General features: G+C 38.9%; 1 protein-coding gene across 3 annotated transcripts in view; it reads left to right on the forward strand.

The window, feature by feature from the left end:
- arhgap9 (Rho GTPase activating protein 9) overlaps window positions 1-17,423 on the forward strand; it is a 55,185-nt gene that overhangs the window by 14,666 nt on the left and 23,096 nt on the right. For all 3 annotated transcript variants that reach the window (XM_057847271.1, XM_057847272.1, XM_057847270.1), the window contains exons 2-7: window positions 9,392-9,723; window positions 10,579-10,777; window positions 10,850-10,906; window positions 10,975-11,210; window positions 14,088-14,348; window positions 14,741-14,830. In XM_057847271.1, the coding sequence (XP_057703254.1) occupies window positions 9,502-9,723; window positions 10,579-10,777; window positions 10,850-10,906; window positions 10,975-11,210; window positions 14,088-14,348; window positions 14,741-14,830 (1,065 nt within the window). In that variant the 5' untranslated portion in view covers window positions 9,392-9,501. The remainder of the gene's footprint in view (window positions 1-9,391; window positions 9,724-10,578; window positions 10,778-10,849; window positions 10,907-10,974; window positions 11,211-14,087; window positions 14,349-14,740; window positions 14,831-17,423) is intronic.

Consider the following 17,423-nt stretch of genomic DNA (forward strand, 5'->3'; position numbering starts at 1 on the left):
TCTGGGATCTCTGTTTGTCAATGCTATTTTTACTTTTTTTTTTTTAATCCATGAAAGTTTAAAATCACATTGAAATCAGTGGACGATATGCACTCTGGAACACATTTATATTCATGCATTTGTTGGTGTTGCTTTTGAAACCCAAAAAAATCTATCTTTATCAAGGCCACGTGTTTATCATTTGGTCCAGGGAGACAACCTGAATCACACTGTCATTCATATCATGGAGACCCGAGCGACTCAATGAACCAAACATGCATGCTTTTGGGAAGGGAAGCTTTAGTACCATAGGAATTTTTTTAAGCAAACATGGGCAGAATATGAACATTTTCAACAGGAAGGACTGAGCTGAAATTCAAAACCAAGACTATTTCATTGTAAGTCACACCTCCTGACCACTAGCCTCACTTGAAGTATTACGAAATCCCAAGACTATAGAGAAAAAAAATATACTCAAACAAGGCCTATAATGCACTTGCCGCATTCCCCCTGAGCAAACAGATGCTTCAATCTGACGGGAAAACACTGCCCCGTCTGTGTTATTGTTCCTGTTTGCAGGAAGTGCGAACTCTCTGAAGAAGTTAGTCTTTGTGTTGGCCACGCCGCCGGCTCAGGGCTTCGTCGTAAAAACGGGCGTTGCATCAGTTTGACGCTTGAAACTGCTGGAAATGATGGCATCGCACATGTGTATCGCTGTTGTGCTCAGCGAGGCACAAAGAGCAACACATGCCAGAGATGCTGCTTGTTGACACGGCGGCTGTGAGCCAATGATAACCTGGTGTGGCGTCATCCGGCCTCTCATTGGTTCCCTGGCCGGCCGCTGTTCAAGAACCCGGCCCACCTGTTAAGTCTCCCTCACGCACACACATCGGCACACAAATTCCCATACATATTATGGGCCGCCACAGAGGGAAGCGCAGTGTGTGTTTGAGCACGTCTCTGTACTCTTGCTCTGATCATCAATAATGCATGGCTTTGGCAGGATGAAAGGCTGTTTTGGCTCGGGGCGCGTGTCTCTTATGGAGAGAGAGACATCACGCCTTATAACTGTAGCATCCACACGCCAAGTGAACCAACGCTGTGCTGTCTCTGTCTCCTCAGAGAACGCATGTGGGTTACATAAATAACATTGACTTTTGGCAGGTTTGGTACTAAATCAAGTTATTGATCATGTAATGGCCAGAAGGGAGAGTGAGAGAAAGAGAGAGAGACACACATAGGCAGACTGCCCGTTAGATTTGGAATGTGATCATTTCATTTCCAAGTTGAATCCAACTATATGATGTGCTCTCGTGCAGTACCAAGGACATATTTTTACGTCTATTAAGAAACAACTATCAAGCAGAATTGTTTTGAGCATTTTTGTTTTGTTTTTTTGTGAAAAAAGTTTGTTCTTTCATTTGGGAGAGTCGTTGCATGTATAATACTACTGTATAACAATATTCTGTGGGTGTGAAAGATAAGTCAAAATTATATGAAATGGTCTGTCTTTTTGGCAAATGGCTGGTATTGAATGAGTAAATAGGGACTATCATATTTTTGTGTTAAGGGAAACTATTTTTTTCACAACTGTCTGAACAGAATTTCCCAAGGATTAAATGAATGAATTAATTCTAAAGGACACAATCAAATACCAGTACATTGGTACCTTGACATTTGCCTGGCACGGCCAGACTTTTCTCCCTGTATTTTTTAAACACCGTGAGAAGAGTCTGGGACCCAGCTCCTTAATGGCCTCTCGAGCCTGTACGAAATCATCCGTGCAATGAGATTTGTTTATTTGCGTGACGTGCTCTTAACGAACTGTGTCACTCTTGCGCGTCAGAAGTCGTCTCCACAACAACACAGATGGTGAATGGGAGAGCCCAAAATATGTTCTAATCCGCAGTAAATCCAGTTTTAAATGACCAAAAACACATTTTGTCGCTAAAACCAACAGTCTGTCTCGCGCTAGCCATGTTGAATAAACGTCTCAGTTTTCTGCTCTCCTTGTATGTTTATTTTGACGCGCTAGTTTCTTGTCGCTTTACCAACGTCACGTCTGCCCATCGCTCATTAGTCCACTCTGCTGTCTGTTTGCTGTGGCTTTCTCCGCCCTGGAAATTTGTTCCGCGGAATGGTCGCTAGACTACCGCTGGAACAGCGTTGAGTCTGGAGTTCAGGCAACCTCGACATACGATCGCTTCAACACACGATATTTTCGACACCCGACTTAAAATTTGACTCACCATTTGTTTCTATATCCGACAACATGCTCGAAATACGACGATTTATGACAGCGCAGCAGTTTTTGTTTTCCCGCTAGACGGACGCACCGCGTTTTCTTGTGACAGAAATCAACATGGGTTCCAAGTATGTTAGTGCAGGTGGTGAGAAAAAAAACTGAAAAAGGTGAGGCTTACAAATAAAATGAAAATTGAAATGATAGAAAAATATGAGCGTGGTGCACGCATCCATGAACTGGCTCGACTATACAGCTGTAAAATGTCTACGATCTCTATGGTCCTCCTCCGACCTCCGTTCGCCAGTATTTATAAGTTAAGGTAACAATTATTGTGGTAAAATCGCCAACCTCGTCAGGTTTTTAATCATTTATTTCAGAACTTGTGCAACACAACATGCCTACTGTCCGCCGCAGCTGAACAAAGTGAAAGTAAAAAGTCCCTATCTCACTCTGTCAAGTCAGCCACGCGGTGCATTCAGGTACACCATGCAAAACACATCCGCCACATTAGAACCCAATTTGTTACAATATTACAGGTATTATTGTAATTATTACTATTATTAGATTATTCCAATTTTTATTCATAATTTAGTTGTTTTGCTCTGTGTAATTGCTATTTGCAATAGTACCAGCAGCATTTATTACTCACTTGCTCCCAAAAACGTGTAAATACATTCTATTTCTAATTGTTTCAGTGTCCCAAAGACGTATTTATACTTTTTACTTTTTTTTTTTTTTTTTCTTCAAAAAAGACATCTCTGGGTCGTGATTCAATTTAGCTCCGAAGCACAAAGCTGAAAATCCATTTTAAAGCAATAAAACTGGCCACTGGAGGGCAGTAGCGCATTTGGTAAGACCCACAACCTGATTCAACGGCAACGAACGTCCAAGACGCACGGCCGGGCACCGACGGAAGACGACCGAATGGATGCCAGGCGGGGAAGGACCGAGGAGAACAACCGGTAGGACGCTCGGTATGCCAGGCGCTGGACGACCAAGCAGAACAACCGGGACCACTAGTGCAGCGGACGATGTCTTTGGGTTCGTGCTTCTTGCGAGCAGGGCCCGCAGAGACTCAAAAAAATTCATCTTTGAGACACACGGCGATGAGGAAAAAGTTTAACTGGCTGTCGCGGTCAGAACAGTGTCATCTTTCAATTAGTTATGTTTAAATAAATTGTTACTTGGCTATCAAAAGCTCTCTTTATCTTTTTGTTTATCTTATTTTGTAAAAGGAAAACATTATTCAGATGTTTGGGATGTAACTAAAGCAAAAAATAGCTGTGTAAAAGTCAGTTATGTTTGAAATGTATGCTTCCACAAAAAGCTCAATTTCTCTTGATATTCGTGATTATTAAATTATTCAAAATTTATCGTCAACGTCAACTGAAGGATTCTAAGCTGCATTTGAAAAAAAAAAAAAAAGATACTCTAACCTTTGCTAGCGTACACTGGAACGACTGCTGACATCTCAGCAAAACCACCTCAAAGTTCAGAGGCTGTGTGTCGCCTCTGGCCTTCCGGTGTAGAGTTTGCATATGTACACAGCGTCAAAATAATCTCGAGTCACATGGACCCGTGTAAACAAGTGTAGGCTTTACCATATAATACTTATACATTCCAGGGCACAAGTTGACAAATACATGGCCATTTTTTGTCACCCTTTAGTTGCAGTTACAAAAAAGGAAAAAGTTTTTTTTCTATTTGTAGTTATTTTATCAATCCAGTGTTCCAACTCTGTGCTTTTACATATAGATGCACTGTGTGTGCATGTGTGTAAAAGTGAGAGAGCACTTGGATGCCTTTTGAAGTTCCTCATTCACTCAGGCTTTGCCCCCCCACCCCCTCTGTTTCATCTGGCTTTGAAGGCCTTGATTATTCAAGACACCCAATTTTCACTTCAAACATATGGAAAGACAACTACAATGACTCTGCAAAGAACGTCTTCTTGCTACAACGAGGAGTTTGGAGTTACTTGTGTAAGGATTCCCTTTTAGAAACACATTATGCATATAGAGCAGGGCAAATGGTAGGAGTCATAGAGATAGCCTCATAGCATCAAGTGCTTTAATACAGTCTTTTTTCCAATAAGCTTTGAGCATTTTAGCAATTAGAAGGAAATACAATGCATGTTTGCTATATACATGACTGAGTCAGAATTTAATCAAGTGTAACATTTAATCATAACTCTTTTTGCTAAACATTTCATTTTAAAAATGATTATATGTTTTTACCTCAGTGTGCACACCATCTTTAAATTGCGAATATGACTTGGTTAAGAATTTAATTCATATTCAAACTTCAATGACTCAGATTAACCAAAAATAATAAGTGCACATATTTTAATGGCATTTTATCAATGATAGTGATTCAGTTGAACGAGCAATGGCGACATCTTATGGTCGATATGTGAACGAACCTGTTCCAGCCCTCTGCCATTGCAGTGAAATTTCATTGTAGTTTTAAGTGTTTGTTAAAACTGTATTTCAAAACTGTGCCTTGATATAAGACTGTTAAAGTATTATTCATTGATTATAATAACACATAATAGTCATAATTTCAACATTCCTGTCAATTTAACATTTTTTTTCTTCTTCCAAAAACGTGGTGGGCTTTTCAACCAGGGGGAGCCCTGAATAGAAATCATTTTGGGTGCCTGCTGTAAAAATTTTGGATTGTGATGTGGTTAGATTTTTAAGCACTGGATCATAATAAAATTATAAAGTCTGGGATCCGTTGTAAAAATTGTGGAAGGACAACTACCTGACAGTCTGGAGATTGAGTTTCAAATCTTATGTAGTGTTTACATAGTGATGCAGCCACACCAAGACTCAACGCTTGTGTTCCAGAATGGTCTCGCATTTACACGGTGATGGTGAAAAAGTAATGTGAAAACGCAAACTTCTCATTTCGGCCTCCAAAAGGAGACGATTCGATTGGGGGGGAAGGAGGGGTTGCTCGGCAACCATGTGAATGGAACTGTTACGCTGCGATAACGTCAGCATTCGCACACGTCACTTTGGGCATGCACAGTCACTGCTAGTAAACATTCAAAACGGCAAACATGGTGGAACATCGGCTTTTATTCACTGTTTTTATAGACAAGTTAATTCGATTGGGTTGATTTAATGGCAGTGGATGGAAAGGTGAATTTGTAATTTCCCCTCATTTTGGTCACTCAAGTGGCTGGCGTATCAATCTACACGTCATGTTAACACAGGCTGCACAGACTTAGAATTTTGTCCATGAACGATCAACGAAGTGATAAGAACAAACATGCATACTTTTAGATGGATCATTTAGCTTTAAAGCAGCAAGCCACATCCTGCTGCTGGTCAAAACATTCCACTTCCAACCATATACAGTATATAGGCAATTCCAGGAGTTCAAACAACCACGCACAGCGCAGAAAGTCGTGGAGCCTCATCCACGTTGTAATAAATATTCTGAATTTGAATCCATTTTTGGAGATTCCGTGGGTTCCTCTGGTTTGATTTTGCAGGTTAAGTACACAGTCTACACATCGCTTACTTCAACCGCACTTCATGTTGTTTTGTCTAGACCGGAAGTCCGTAGCAGAAAATGTCAAAGATGGCGCTGCCTATGTTTCGCTCAGGAAACTTGTCTATAATATTTTTATTGAGATATTTTATATTCCAGTTTTTGTGCCTTTTAAAGCAAAAGAAAAAGAACCCGTGGATGCTACTGCTTCGACTGGGCAGGTATGTTGTCTTGAGGAGGTTGTTGTCAAGGAAGTGCATCATTGGCTGTCACCTTGTAAAACTGCACTGCCCCCTAAGGCCTGGCATGAATACCTCGTTTTCACGCGGAATTGTGACATTGTTGAAATGGAGAAGGAACCATGTGACGCAAACATGAAATTTGTCGTATTCTAGGAGCGTTACCATGTACTGTATTTTTTGGACTGTAGGTTGCAGTTTTTTCATAGTTTGGCTGCGGGTGTGACTTATACTCTGGAGCAATTTATGTGTGAAATTATTAACACATTATTATGTCATTTCACATGTTATTTTATTGTTTTGAAGTGACACTGATGGTTTGGTAAACTTGTTACCATGTTCTTTATGCCATAGCTATAGTTATCTGAATAACTCTTGATAGCTATGTTACTTTAACATACCGGCCACGTTCGCATTTCGTTGTTCATGCATCATGTAACATTATCATACTGTACACTTATTCAGCATGTTGTTCTCTATTGTATTTTTATTCTAAATTGCCTTTCAAGATGGCATATCTGTTCTATGTGCTGGATTCTATCAAATAAATTTCCCCCTAAAATGCGATTTATACTCCAGTGCGACTTATAGTCCGAAAAAACGGTAAACGGCCCTTTAGATGGAACACATTTTGTGTGGAGTTTTTCCGTGCTGATATATGAACACGTGAGCAGTCTGCTGATTGTTTATTTCACGATGGATGCCTCTTTCTCAATTTAACTGCCTTCCACTACTGTTGGTGAACTTGCATCATTGCACGTCTGCTAAACGGCCAGCTAATATCACCTTTTATATTCACCTTAGAGCAGAAGAGCCAGTTTGGATTTGTTCCACGCATTTTCCACTTGTTTGGATGCCTTCACGCCATAAATAAGCCTCTGGCACAAGTCCTCATCTCTAGACACATTGCACATGTCTGTGTCAGATACCATATGGACTGCTTGCCGCGTTTTGAGTGTGTGACTCCATTTGAGCCCATTTCCACCATATGAAGGGACTTGTTTCTGATTTTACACTAATACTGTCTTTTATAAGCCATGTCATTTAACAAGCAGTGTACCTTTATTTGACAGAATTCTTGTCAATTTCTTGCACTTTCACTGCCCCATTTTGGCTACAAATTCTGCCGACCAACATGTTGTTCAGGTTTCGGCAATTTTGTCCCCTTCGTTGGGACAGTCATTTATTCGCTCCCAGGTCAAATGGATTGGACAGCTGTTGTCATCAATGGCAGCCAATGAGTTAAGATGACATTTTCCAATAAAAATGGCATTTGTTTGACTCAAACAGATTTATATTTCTTTTACCTCCTACGAGGGGAAAAAAGTGCTGTCTTCTAGTGATTAACTAATTTATATTCATACGAAAGGATGAAAAGAATCACATAATTGGATGCTGAGCATCGTCAATGGTGCTGAAAGAGTTACCAGTCATACAAGTGAAGAAATGTGAAAGTATTTGACAATTTAATGACCATGCAATCAGTGTAGGAGATTCACTGATGATTATGTAATTGCTTGCAAGCTGAGTCTTATCAAGCTTCTTATTGGGCAACAAATTGAGCTGATGTTGTTTTGGTGCCAAAAGGCACACAATCGTTACAAGTATTTGCACATGGCCTGATAAAATCCTGCTTTTGCCTGTCGAATAGACTTGTGCTTTGATTCTATAAAATCCACCTGTTTGGGGCATTTAGACCAGAATGGTTTAAACTCAGGGTAACAATTGCTTCTTATTTGTGCAGTGAGACAAGATTGCATAATTGATTACTTCTTTAAATTTTGGCCTTTTTTTTGTTGTTGCTCTATTTTTTTTTTTTTTTAAATTTTAGAAAGTTAATTGCAACAGCTGCATGCACTATTGTAGTGCAATGGGAAATGAGCTATACGTATACACTGTATATTTGATAAAATACAAAATTATAGAGTGCTCTTTAAGAGTTTGTTTTGAATTATGAGCGTGGTCATGGAATGTATTACTCTTACGACCACTGTGTTTATTATTGTTACTGTTGTGTTATTTTATTAATTATTTTAAAAGTGGCACATTGTTCATACTTGCCAACCAGTTCCATTACTGCGTTACAGTGGGGTTTTAGTGTAATTCTCTGCCGGCCAGGTCTTCACTGCTTCATCGTTGTCCTTTAATAACTGGGATTATCAAGGTTGAACCAGTGAACCCTGCACTCATTACACTGCTGTCACATACACTGCAGCCATGCACTCACATCCTCAGTGTTAACATTATTTACCCATCTTGTTTTCACTTGGCATTTGCCCTGGAATTCTCCGGGGGTTCTTCTGCTGGGCCCTCATCTTTTTTAGACTAAGCCTTAAAAAGTTCCCACAGATGCTGCATTTGTCACTTGCTTATGTGTGTTCATCGATTGCTGTAATGTTTCTGGTTGAAAGTTTGATCCGTCTCATGTTAGCAGGTCTCAGCAAGTGGAGTTAGAACGAATGATTGGTTGTGTTTTGTTTATATCTGGAATTGCCTTTTTGGGACCCTAACATAAAGAAAAACTCACCAATTTTTGCATGTGCATGTATCCTGTTAAAATCAGGCACCACAAACATAGCCTCCTAAAAATCACTGTCGCTACTCTAAAAAAATTGGCAAAATCAGTCCCTGACATCAGATTGACCAATTCTCCAAATTGAACAGGAACTTTTGGTTTGGCGTAACATTTTTGGGCTTGTACTGACAAAATTCTTTCAAATTTGAGTTCTACCGACAATTGAGTTAAACTTTTGAATGTTCCACTTTTCATTCTATCAAGGAAATAATCAAACTGTCAATCTAGTCACACACGGTTAACAACATCGGCTTGCTGTTCTAAAATTTGATTCGTCTCTGTGTCACACCAAAGTTTTATTCATCTCTGATACACTGGGATGGGCCGTTTTAAAACGTTTCTGGAAATTTGTAAATAATTCAACGGTCTCTTACAATAGGGAAAAAATAACTTGCTGCTAGCTGCAGCACTCACATCACTTTGGGAGGACTACTTCAGTCTTCTTTTAAGGCATTCGGCACGTATAATAATTCACAATCGTGTAACTGGAGAATGTAAACTTAAATAATTGGACACTTTATCTTTTCCATCTTGTCTAATCCAAATATTGATTTTTATTCCTCAGACTCATTGTGTTTATTAATATTTATGAGATGAGTGAATTGTTAACTGTTATTTAAGTATTAAGTTTTTTGGCATATTTAGATAGACCCACAAGGTCTAAATATGGCACCAAAAAAGACCATGTGTCCCGGACATTTGCATGTAGATAGATAAAATTAAATTGGCAAGGTTTGATGGCAGGCCATATTAACTGCAAACTCTTTATATCTATAAATAACTCCACTCCACAAGGTCGGAGCACAATTATTATTTTTAGTAATCTCACAATTTCCCCTGTGGTTCTTCCAGAGCATGGAACTAGCCAGGCTCCAGTCTCCTCCCCTGGCCTGCTCTAATCCAACCAGGATCGGCGTTAGTCACCATCGGTGCGCTCTTCGCTGAATGAACCGAAAAGAAACATGCTGTCTGGGACGTGGCGACGCTCTGTGGGGCACCAGCAGCCTGCTGTGCCACCCGCGGTGAACGCTCGGGGTGTGACGTTGTGTGGCGTTCCAAGTGGCACGGTGGTTCTTGAAGCCCAATATGATTACAACTACCGTGGTGCTGATGGAAGGCAGGTTTGCATTCGGGAAGGCGAGCGCTTCATTCTCCTTAAGAAGACTAATGCTGACTGGTGGCAGGTGAGATAATAAATATTTCCTAAAATGTTTTAACCCTATAAGAATCCATGATGGGAATTGCATTGATTTGTTATTCTCTTCGTTGCCAATGACAAACATTTGCAGTTTTGTTTTTTTTTTAATTTCCTTTGAGCAGTGATAACAAAAATAATAATGATTATATATTACTTTTTAAATTTGTGAATTTGTGTATCATTGCTATATAACCAAATACCTGAGTAGTAACGACCCCCATCAACATAAGATTTGTTTTTTCATTGACAAACTAAGGGGTATTGCTGACAATTAAAAAGTTCAACATTTCATATTATTTCCCCAACAACTGTCTTAGCCTCTTTAGAATTCATCAAAATGTTAGCATTAGATTATAAATTGATATACATTACAACTATTGAACATTCGCCACCTTTACTGACAGTGAGTCGCCGTTATCAAGGGTGACATATTCTAATCTAGACCCACAAAATCTGCGATAAAGAGACCATCTAAAATTGAATTATAATAACACCCATTATCAAAAAGTTTACTATAACCCTGACACACAAAACAAGAATCCAATAGCTTAATGCTGACGTAAAATGTGGAAAAAAATAGTCTCACTTTAATTAGCTTAGAAGTTAATGGTACAGTATGTTCGTATTTGTTGAAAGTCTTCTAAACCACTGCTACTTTCACAAACACGGAGCAATAGCATAAAAACTTGACATTGCAACAATACTTGCCAGCATATACTGTATTCTTCATGCTCTAATTATTTGTAATATAGTGGGGGCGCCAACGATATATTGCCTCTCGAACAGCTATCTGTTTCCACAGCAGTTCCAAATGTAGGGGTTTATGTTTTGGGTTTTACAGGTGCGGAGGATAGGGGCCGCAAGTAAAACCAAGCCGCTGTACGTGCCTGCCACATATGTAACTGAGGTTCCTGTGGCACCCATGCCCTCGCCCCAGCGCCTCATCATCTCAGCCTCGCTCAACTCCAACATTCGCATCTTGCCTCGTGTGGCACTCACTCCGAGCCCCACAGAAGTTGGCCATCACGATCAGCACCAAGGTAAAGTGAGAAAGGAACATGGGAACTGTTTTTTTTCTTTTAACTGTTGTTCTTTCCATGTTTTATCTACAGCGAGTAAACCCATCTACCGCTCCATGGAGAACCTTAACTCCAAGAGTGCCTTCAGAGGTCTGGACACTGATCGTGTCATGGGTGGCGTCTGTTTCTCCCCCTTGACATTTAACTCTCCCCATCAGGCCACCTCACGGTCCCAAGGGACTCCTCGGCCTCCCAGTCGGTGTCATCCAACACTAGGGTGGTCCCCATGATCACTCGCAGTCAGAGCCAGAGCAACCTGACGGACAACGTGGTGGAGAACCCTTACGATGAGGTGGGCGGAGGTTTTAGCAGCCATGTCAACTACAGGCTCCCGAAGAAGTCCAGCAGTCAGTGGGATATGCTGGGAACTTCTGGAAAGAAAAACCATTTACAAGTAGGTAGTAATAGTTGTGGCAGTAATAGTAGTGAATGGTATCGTACCAAATTTGAAGTGGGACGTTTTATTAAAAGAATTTCCCGAATCTTCTTAAATGTAGTGAGTTTCAGCTAAAATGAAAGGAAAGGTTTATAAAACTGTGCTGAGTTGAGCGATGTTCGGTCTGGAGACAGTGTTACTGAGGAAAAGGCAGTTGGCTTAGCAGGAGGTGGCAGATATAAAGATACTGAGGTTCTCTTTGGGAGTGATCAGGATGGATAGGATCACCAAGATTACATTAAAATTGTGAGTTTCCTCTAATCTCTAATACCGACAGTATGAACAATATAATTAGGTTGTATTTGAATCTAAAAGAAAGGTAAATGTCTAATTTCATGACGATACAATAATTGTATTCTTTGGATAACCGTATAATTGCCGATATTAAAAAGTCTACCACAATTCGATTTGACTCATGGGCCTTTGATCTATTTAAAAACATATAGGTGCACATTTAGGGCTGGGTATTGTATCTGCAAGTGTTTTTCGATATGAGCCAATGTGGCAAAGGCATATTGCAATAGGCATTGACCTTGACCTGTAAAGTCATATGGTAAAATGGCATTTAAAGCCCCTTTCAGACGTATATCCCTGTAAAATCCCATGTACGGGGATGCGGGATTTACCCATGTCATTGCCTTCACACATGGAGAGACCCGGGAATGACGCGGGATGGACGATGGACTCTCTTCTTTTGCTTCATGATCCAATAGCAATTGAATTTCTTTGCTTTCAGTTTAATTTTGCCATTTCCAGCTTGCCATGTTGACAATTGCGATGTATGTTTACCACTTTTCGTCTTACTGCGAAGAAAGAGGAAATGACGTTTGGCCCGCCATGACATTTACATCATCAGCCTTCGTGCTGTGACCCATGTATTTAACGCCTGTTTTCACACATGCCTCATGCCGCAAGTTTCGGACATAATACTAAGACAAGACCCGTTAAATGTCCGCATAAACTCTGTTTCAGTCGACCCGGGAATTTGCTCCAGAAATGGAAAAATATCAGTAAAAGCAGTATTTCTCTATTAATAGTATAGTATACAGTATATGCATTTGTTCAAAATCAGCGTCTTCTTCATCATCCAGTGTGACGTACAAGTACGTAGCTATGGCAGAGTAGGGCACGTTTTATTCACTGTCTGTGCATTTAATAATCCCTCCAGAGAATCAATCAGGTCAGCAATGACGTTAGGGCATCCCAGAATTACATCAGAGTCCATGCAAGTCATTTATTCTGTCTCTGTATTTCTCTTCCAACTGAACTCATTGTGTGCTTAATCCCAGTAAGAAGGACATGGTCCACTTCATCCCTTGAAATTTCTTTCACAATGAACATTTGTTAAAATGGAGGAGACAAGGCATACACTTTGCCAAAGGTTGCTATTGTTTTTATTCATTTTTAGAGAATTGATGGTTTGCGATACATGAAGGTTGAGAAAATGTGGTGACAATTTTTTTTTTAATGCTTTTCTAAACACTTAAGAAAAAAAGCTTTTCTAAACACCTTAAAAAAACACCAGAAATCAGATTCTCACATTTCAATTGGGCAATATTAAAATGGACAAAGATTCCAGAGTACGCAAAAATAATACTCACAAGCACTGTTAGGATTGTGCAGATTTAGAAAACCATAACTGAGATTCCAACATCAAACTTCTTGGCTGTAAAGCAGACTGAAGTAAAGCGGATGTGCCAGCAGCTGTATACTGTATACAGTACAGTGTCATGTAGACACAGTCTGACCATTAAGCCAGAGAGCAAATACTGTACTGTACTTGGCTTTGGTTCATAAAAAGATTTTTCATTTTGTGTCCTCCCAATAACCTCATCTTAATCCAGTGTGACGTATTGAACTGCTTGTTGGATTTATTTGCTGTGCTCTTAAATCGTCACAATTCCGCATGAAAGTTACAGGATCAAACCAATTCACATTTACATTTAAATACAAAATACTCATCCCTTTTTCAGTCTAAAACATACCCAGATTTGATTTGACATGTCCGTTAAACACCAGGCAGATCCAAACCACCACATTATTTTATGTGACCCGTGAAAGATCATGTGTATTGATCTCATTTTTCTTGCTAAAATTAAATTTAAATGAAATTTCTGTGGTCCTCACTGAAAGATCAGGGGTTAGATCGGAGAATGCTGTTTTTCCATCTTTCAAAAAAAAAATTTTTTTTTTCAAATTTCATAATATGAATAAATAAATAATGCTTGAATTATTTTTTTATACTGATGATAATAATAATGACTGTTTTTCTCATTTTTTTTTTTTAATTTTACATTTTTTAAAATCTAATTATTTTTTTTAATTTGACAAAGAATAGTTTTCCCCTTTTGTATTTAAATTAAAAAAAAATAGAATGTTAATTTGTAGTTTTAAATGAATATTTTTTTAATTGGAAAATTTTAAAAATTAAGAAGAGAATGGCCGTGTTTTCACTTTTTAAAATTCGATTTAAAAATGTTTAACTTTGTTTTTTGCTATTTACTTTTTAATTAAATCCAATGAAGACACGCAACAGAAAAATAAGAAAAACATTTTTTTCCCCTTTTTTAAAATTTATAACAACGTAAAAAATAATACAATACAGTACTGTATTTTCAATTAAAAAAAAGAGGATTTGGAAAACGTTTAGGTCTACAAAGTCTCCAAAGGATTCGACTAAAAAAATAATACCGATTAATTATTGTAGTCGATTCATCGCAGCGGCCGGAGTTGGAACACAAAGGAAGGAAACCAAATTATGGTGTGGCCTGTGTCAAAGATGACTTTAAATGACAGTATATATTAAAATCATTTACACCCAATTTCTCCTTCTAGGTCCCAACAGAGTCCTATCTGTCCCAGTTATCCTGGCAAGATTCGCCCCTTTATCATCAACCACAGGTAGTAGACAGGCGTCCCTCGCAAACGGAGCCCCCTTGCCCTGCCCCGGGCCAGCAGCCACTGCAGGTCCTGGATTTGTGGGAGCAGTACGTGGACCCATCTTCCCTGAGAAGCTATTATGTCAACAGCATCACCAAGGAGAGATCCTGGAAGCCTCCTCGGAGAGCTCGCGGAAGTTCCGGCGCCAACAAGCAGGTTCGCTGTTACTTCTCAACGTGTGTTTAATAAAAAGTCTTCCCTAGATTAAGAGCTAGATTCATTGAATTCTCCCTGTGGAGAGGTTAGGGAAGGGTCAGGTTTTAACACTGTCTCATTTATATGTCCGTGTAGTTCTACTAATCAGTGCTAAAGAGCCAAAAAGCATGTAATGAGTTCTATACCTACAGGAATTGTAGAATTTACAAGACCTTGCTACTTACTAATAAGGAGGATTCCATTTAATTCGAGATTTAAAGCATGAATATGATCTAACAATTTTTTCCTATTTCTGCTTTCACACAGAACTTATTGGTATCCGTAATCCTTTTAATACTGATAGAATTGTGTGTCTGTTTCTCATTTTCACAAGCGGCTTTTTCCTCCACTAGGTCATTCCGACGCAAACCAAAACGTTACCGAGAGAAACAAGCCATCTGACGTTGCCACTTCCTGCAACGGGCAATGGGACTATGCACAGGGTAAGCCTCGTGCTCATCCACCGCAAGGAATGCAACCCTGTATAGTGCACTCAATTAATTCATTGACTGCCACTGACGATGTTAGACGTCCAGTCTTCATTGGGAGAGGCTGACAGCCAATGATCGTAAGAGATACATTTTTGATTCTGAGGTCAAAGGTCACAGAGGTCAGAAATGGAATTTCATGATAACGAATTAGCCAATTTAACTCAAATTTAACTCAAAAGGGTAGGTGAAGAGAGTGATGACATTTTGGGGCATGAGGAAATGGAGTGCCCACCTTAGCAAATATGGCAATGCTTTGAATTTGGCTGCTTTGGTGTGGTGCAGGTTTGCTCACTGAGTGATTCTCTATTCCTAAGATATAAAGGTATACAAATGTGTTAATTTTGTAAAAAAAAAAAAAAAAGCACCAGAGTGCTGCTATGCATGGCGAGGGCATTCTCAAAATTCTCATAAAATGATACAAATGGCATAAAATCTCAGCATAGTGGAAAATTTATGAAAAAAAATCATCAAAAGTATGATTTTTTTTTTTAGAGATATTCTGAAATAGCACTACAGCATACACACAGCAATAACAGATTAAGAAAATTAAATAAAAGTGAATTTTACATCCTCTCCAAAAATATTTATGGCATTTAAACAGGGGTGTGTAGACTTTTAGCCACTGTACATATAGTACTGTACTTTATCGTGTTTATTTTCTCATGCAATAATTCCTCTCAAGTGCTTTTACTGGTGTAATGGCCCACAGTGTGCACAGCGGATGGTTCAGAATGTTGCGACAATGTTTTAATGAGGAGTCTATGCAATAATCATGGGTTATTAATAACATTATCATAATTCATGCGCCAGTGTATGCTTTAGCAATATGCCTGGCCTCTTAATGCTCAGAATAACGCAAGAACAAGATAAAGTATTAACAATAGTGAGCCAGGGAAGTCATTGTCATGTTCTTCCAGTGTGCACATGGGCACTGCGCTCCAGATTAAGAGCCCGGCTAAATTAAAAAGTCGGATTACATCTCCGTAGTTGCCCCATCATTGCTGACTGACTCTAACTGCGCCCGTGACGCATTTACGACGGGCTAATCCCTCCGCAGGGAATAATGAGGTAATACCGCTTTGATCGGATGCGGAGCAGCTGAAGCCATTAGACCCCATGAGTGCTTAAAAACCCAAAACATTGCTACATCTAAATCACTCATCTGACTTGAAACTCTTCATGACCCCTGCAGATGCATTTCACCACTTGCTGTTGCGTTTAAACAGCACGATACACGATGGTGCGATTTTTGGGGTTTATTCAGCATCAGTTTAAATGGGCTGAAATAGTAAATTTCATATCAGCGTTGACATCTACACGACAAATCATCCCAGGCCTGATCCTCATTCTCCTAAATGAGCATTTAACACCTTCTGTTTGCATCACTATTGCGTCAATATTTTATCCACGCTCATCCAAAATAGATTGTGTGGGAAAAAACACACCATCAAAGGTGTGATTCCCCTGTCAAGGTAGTGCAAGGTGCACTGACCCATATACGTCACTTTACATTGTAAAGTACATGCTTTAACTGAGCAGGAGCACAGCCATCTGCTGTGTCATGTGACTCAATAATAATTCATAGACCACATGCGTTTTTTTTTATTTTTTTTATTTTTTAAGCCCACATAAGTTGAGCACCCTAGTGAATTTTTATGTTTTGTAAAATGGAATTTTTTAAATTGAAATTTAATTCAGCCAGCTTTTTTTAAGTGTCTGGTTTTAACAAATTTCAAGGGAGAAAATTGATTTTACGCATGCTTCCAGAATGAATGAATAAATTACGAGCCTGTACACACTAAATTACTTAATATGAAAAGGGATTTGCATTTGCAAGTTTTTTTGTTGTTGTTTAAAAAAAAAAAAAAAAAAAGTTTTATGTACTATCCATATAGAGTATATTTAAAATTTATATTAGGGCTGTCAAACGATTAAAATTTTTAATCGAGTTAATTACAGCTTAAAAATTAATTAATCGTAATTAATTGCAATTAATCGCAATTCAAACCATCTATAAAATATGCCATATTTTTCTGTAAATTATATATATATATATTCTGTAAAATAAATTGTTGGAATGACACAAGATGGATATATACATCCAACATACGGTACATAAGGACTGTAGTGGGCATTTCACTCTACTGTCATTTAAATCTGTCTATGCTGTCCTCACTCCGAAGCGTCTACTTTTTCCAAAGCTAGACAGCTAGTGAACGACGCCTTAATAATCAGACTTCTTCCTTTTTCATCTGATTTATTAATAAAATGGCCTCAAACCATTGTCCTCTTTGACCGTCGTATAACTACAACAACAACAAAAAATACACAAGCATTGCATTAGCAACAACGTTAGCTTAGCAAGCTATACAGGTTCACTAAACATAAACAAAAAGCGTCTCATACAAAAAGTATAACATTTCGCTTACTAACATTATATGTATATTCTTTACAACAACCATACTTACGGACAAATCTTGTCCAAGGATCACATAAGCACAACATTACAAAGTAGGCGTCAGCCCGAGACGTCGTGCAGCCATAT

The sequence above is a fragment of the Corythoichthys intestinalis genome, chromosome 9, assembly GCF_030265065.1.
Source record: "Corythoichthys intestinalis isolate RoL2023-P3 chromosome 9, ASM3026506v1, whole genome shotgun sequence".
In the NCBI taxonomy this organism is placed as follows: Eukaryota; Metazoa; Chordata; class Actinopteri; order Syngnathiformes; family Syngnathidae; genus Corythoichthys; species Corythoichthys intestinalis.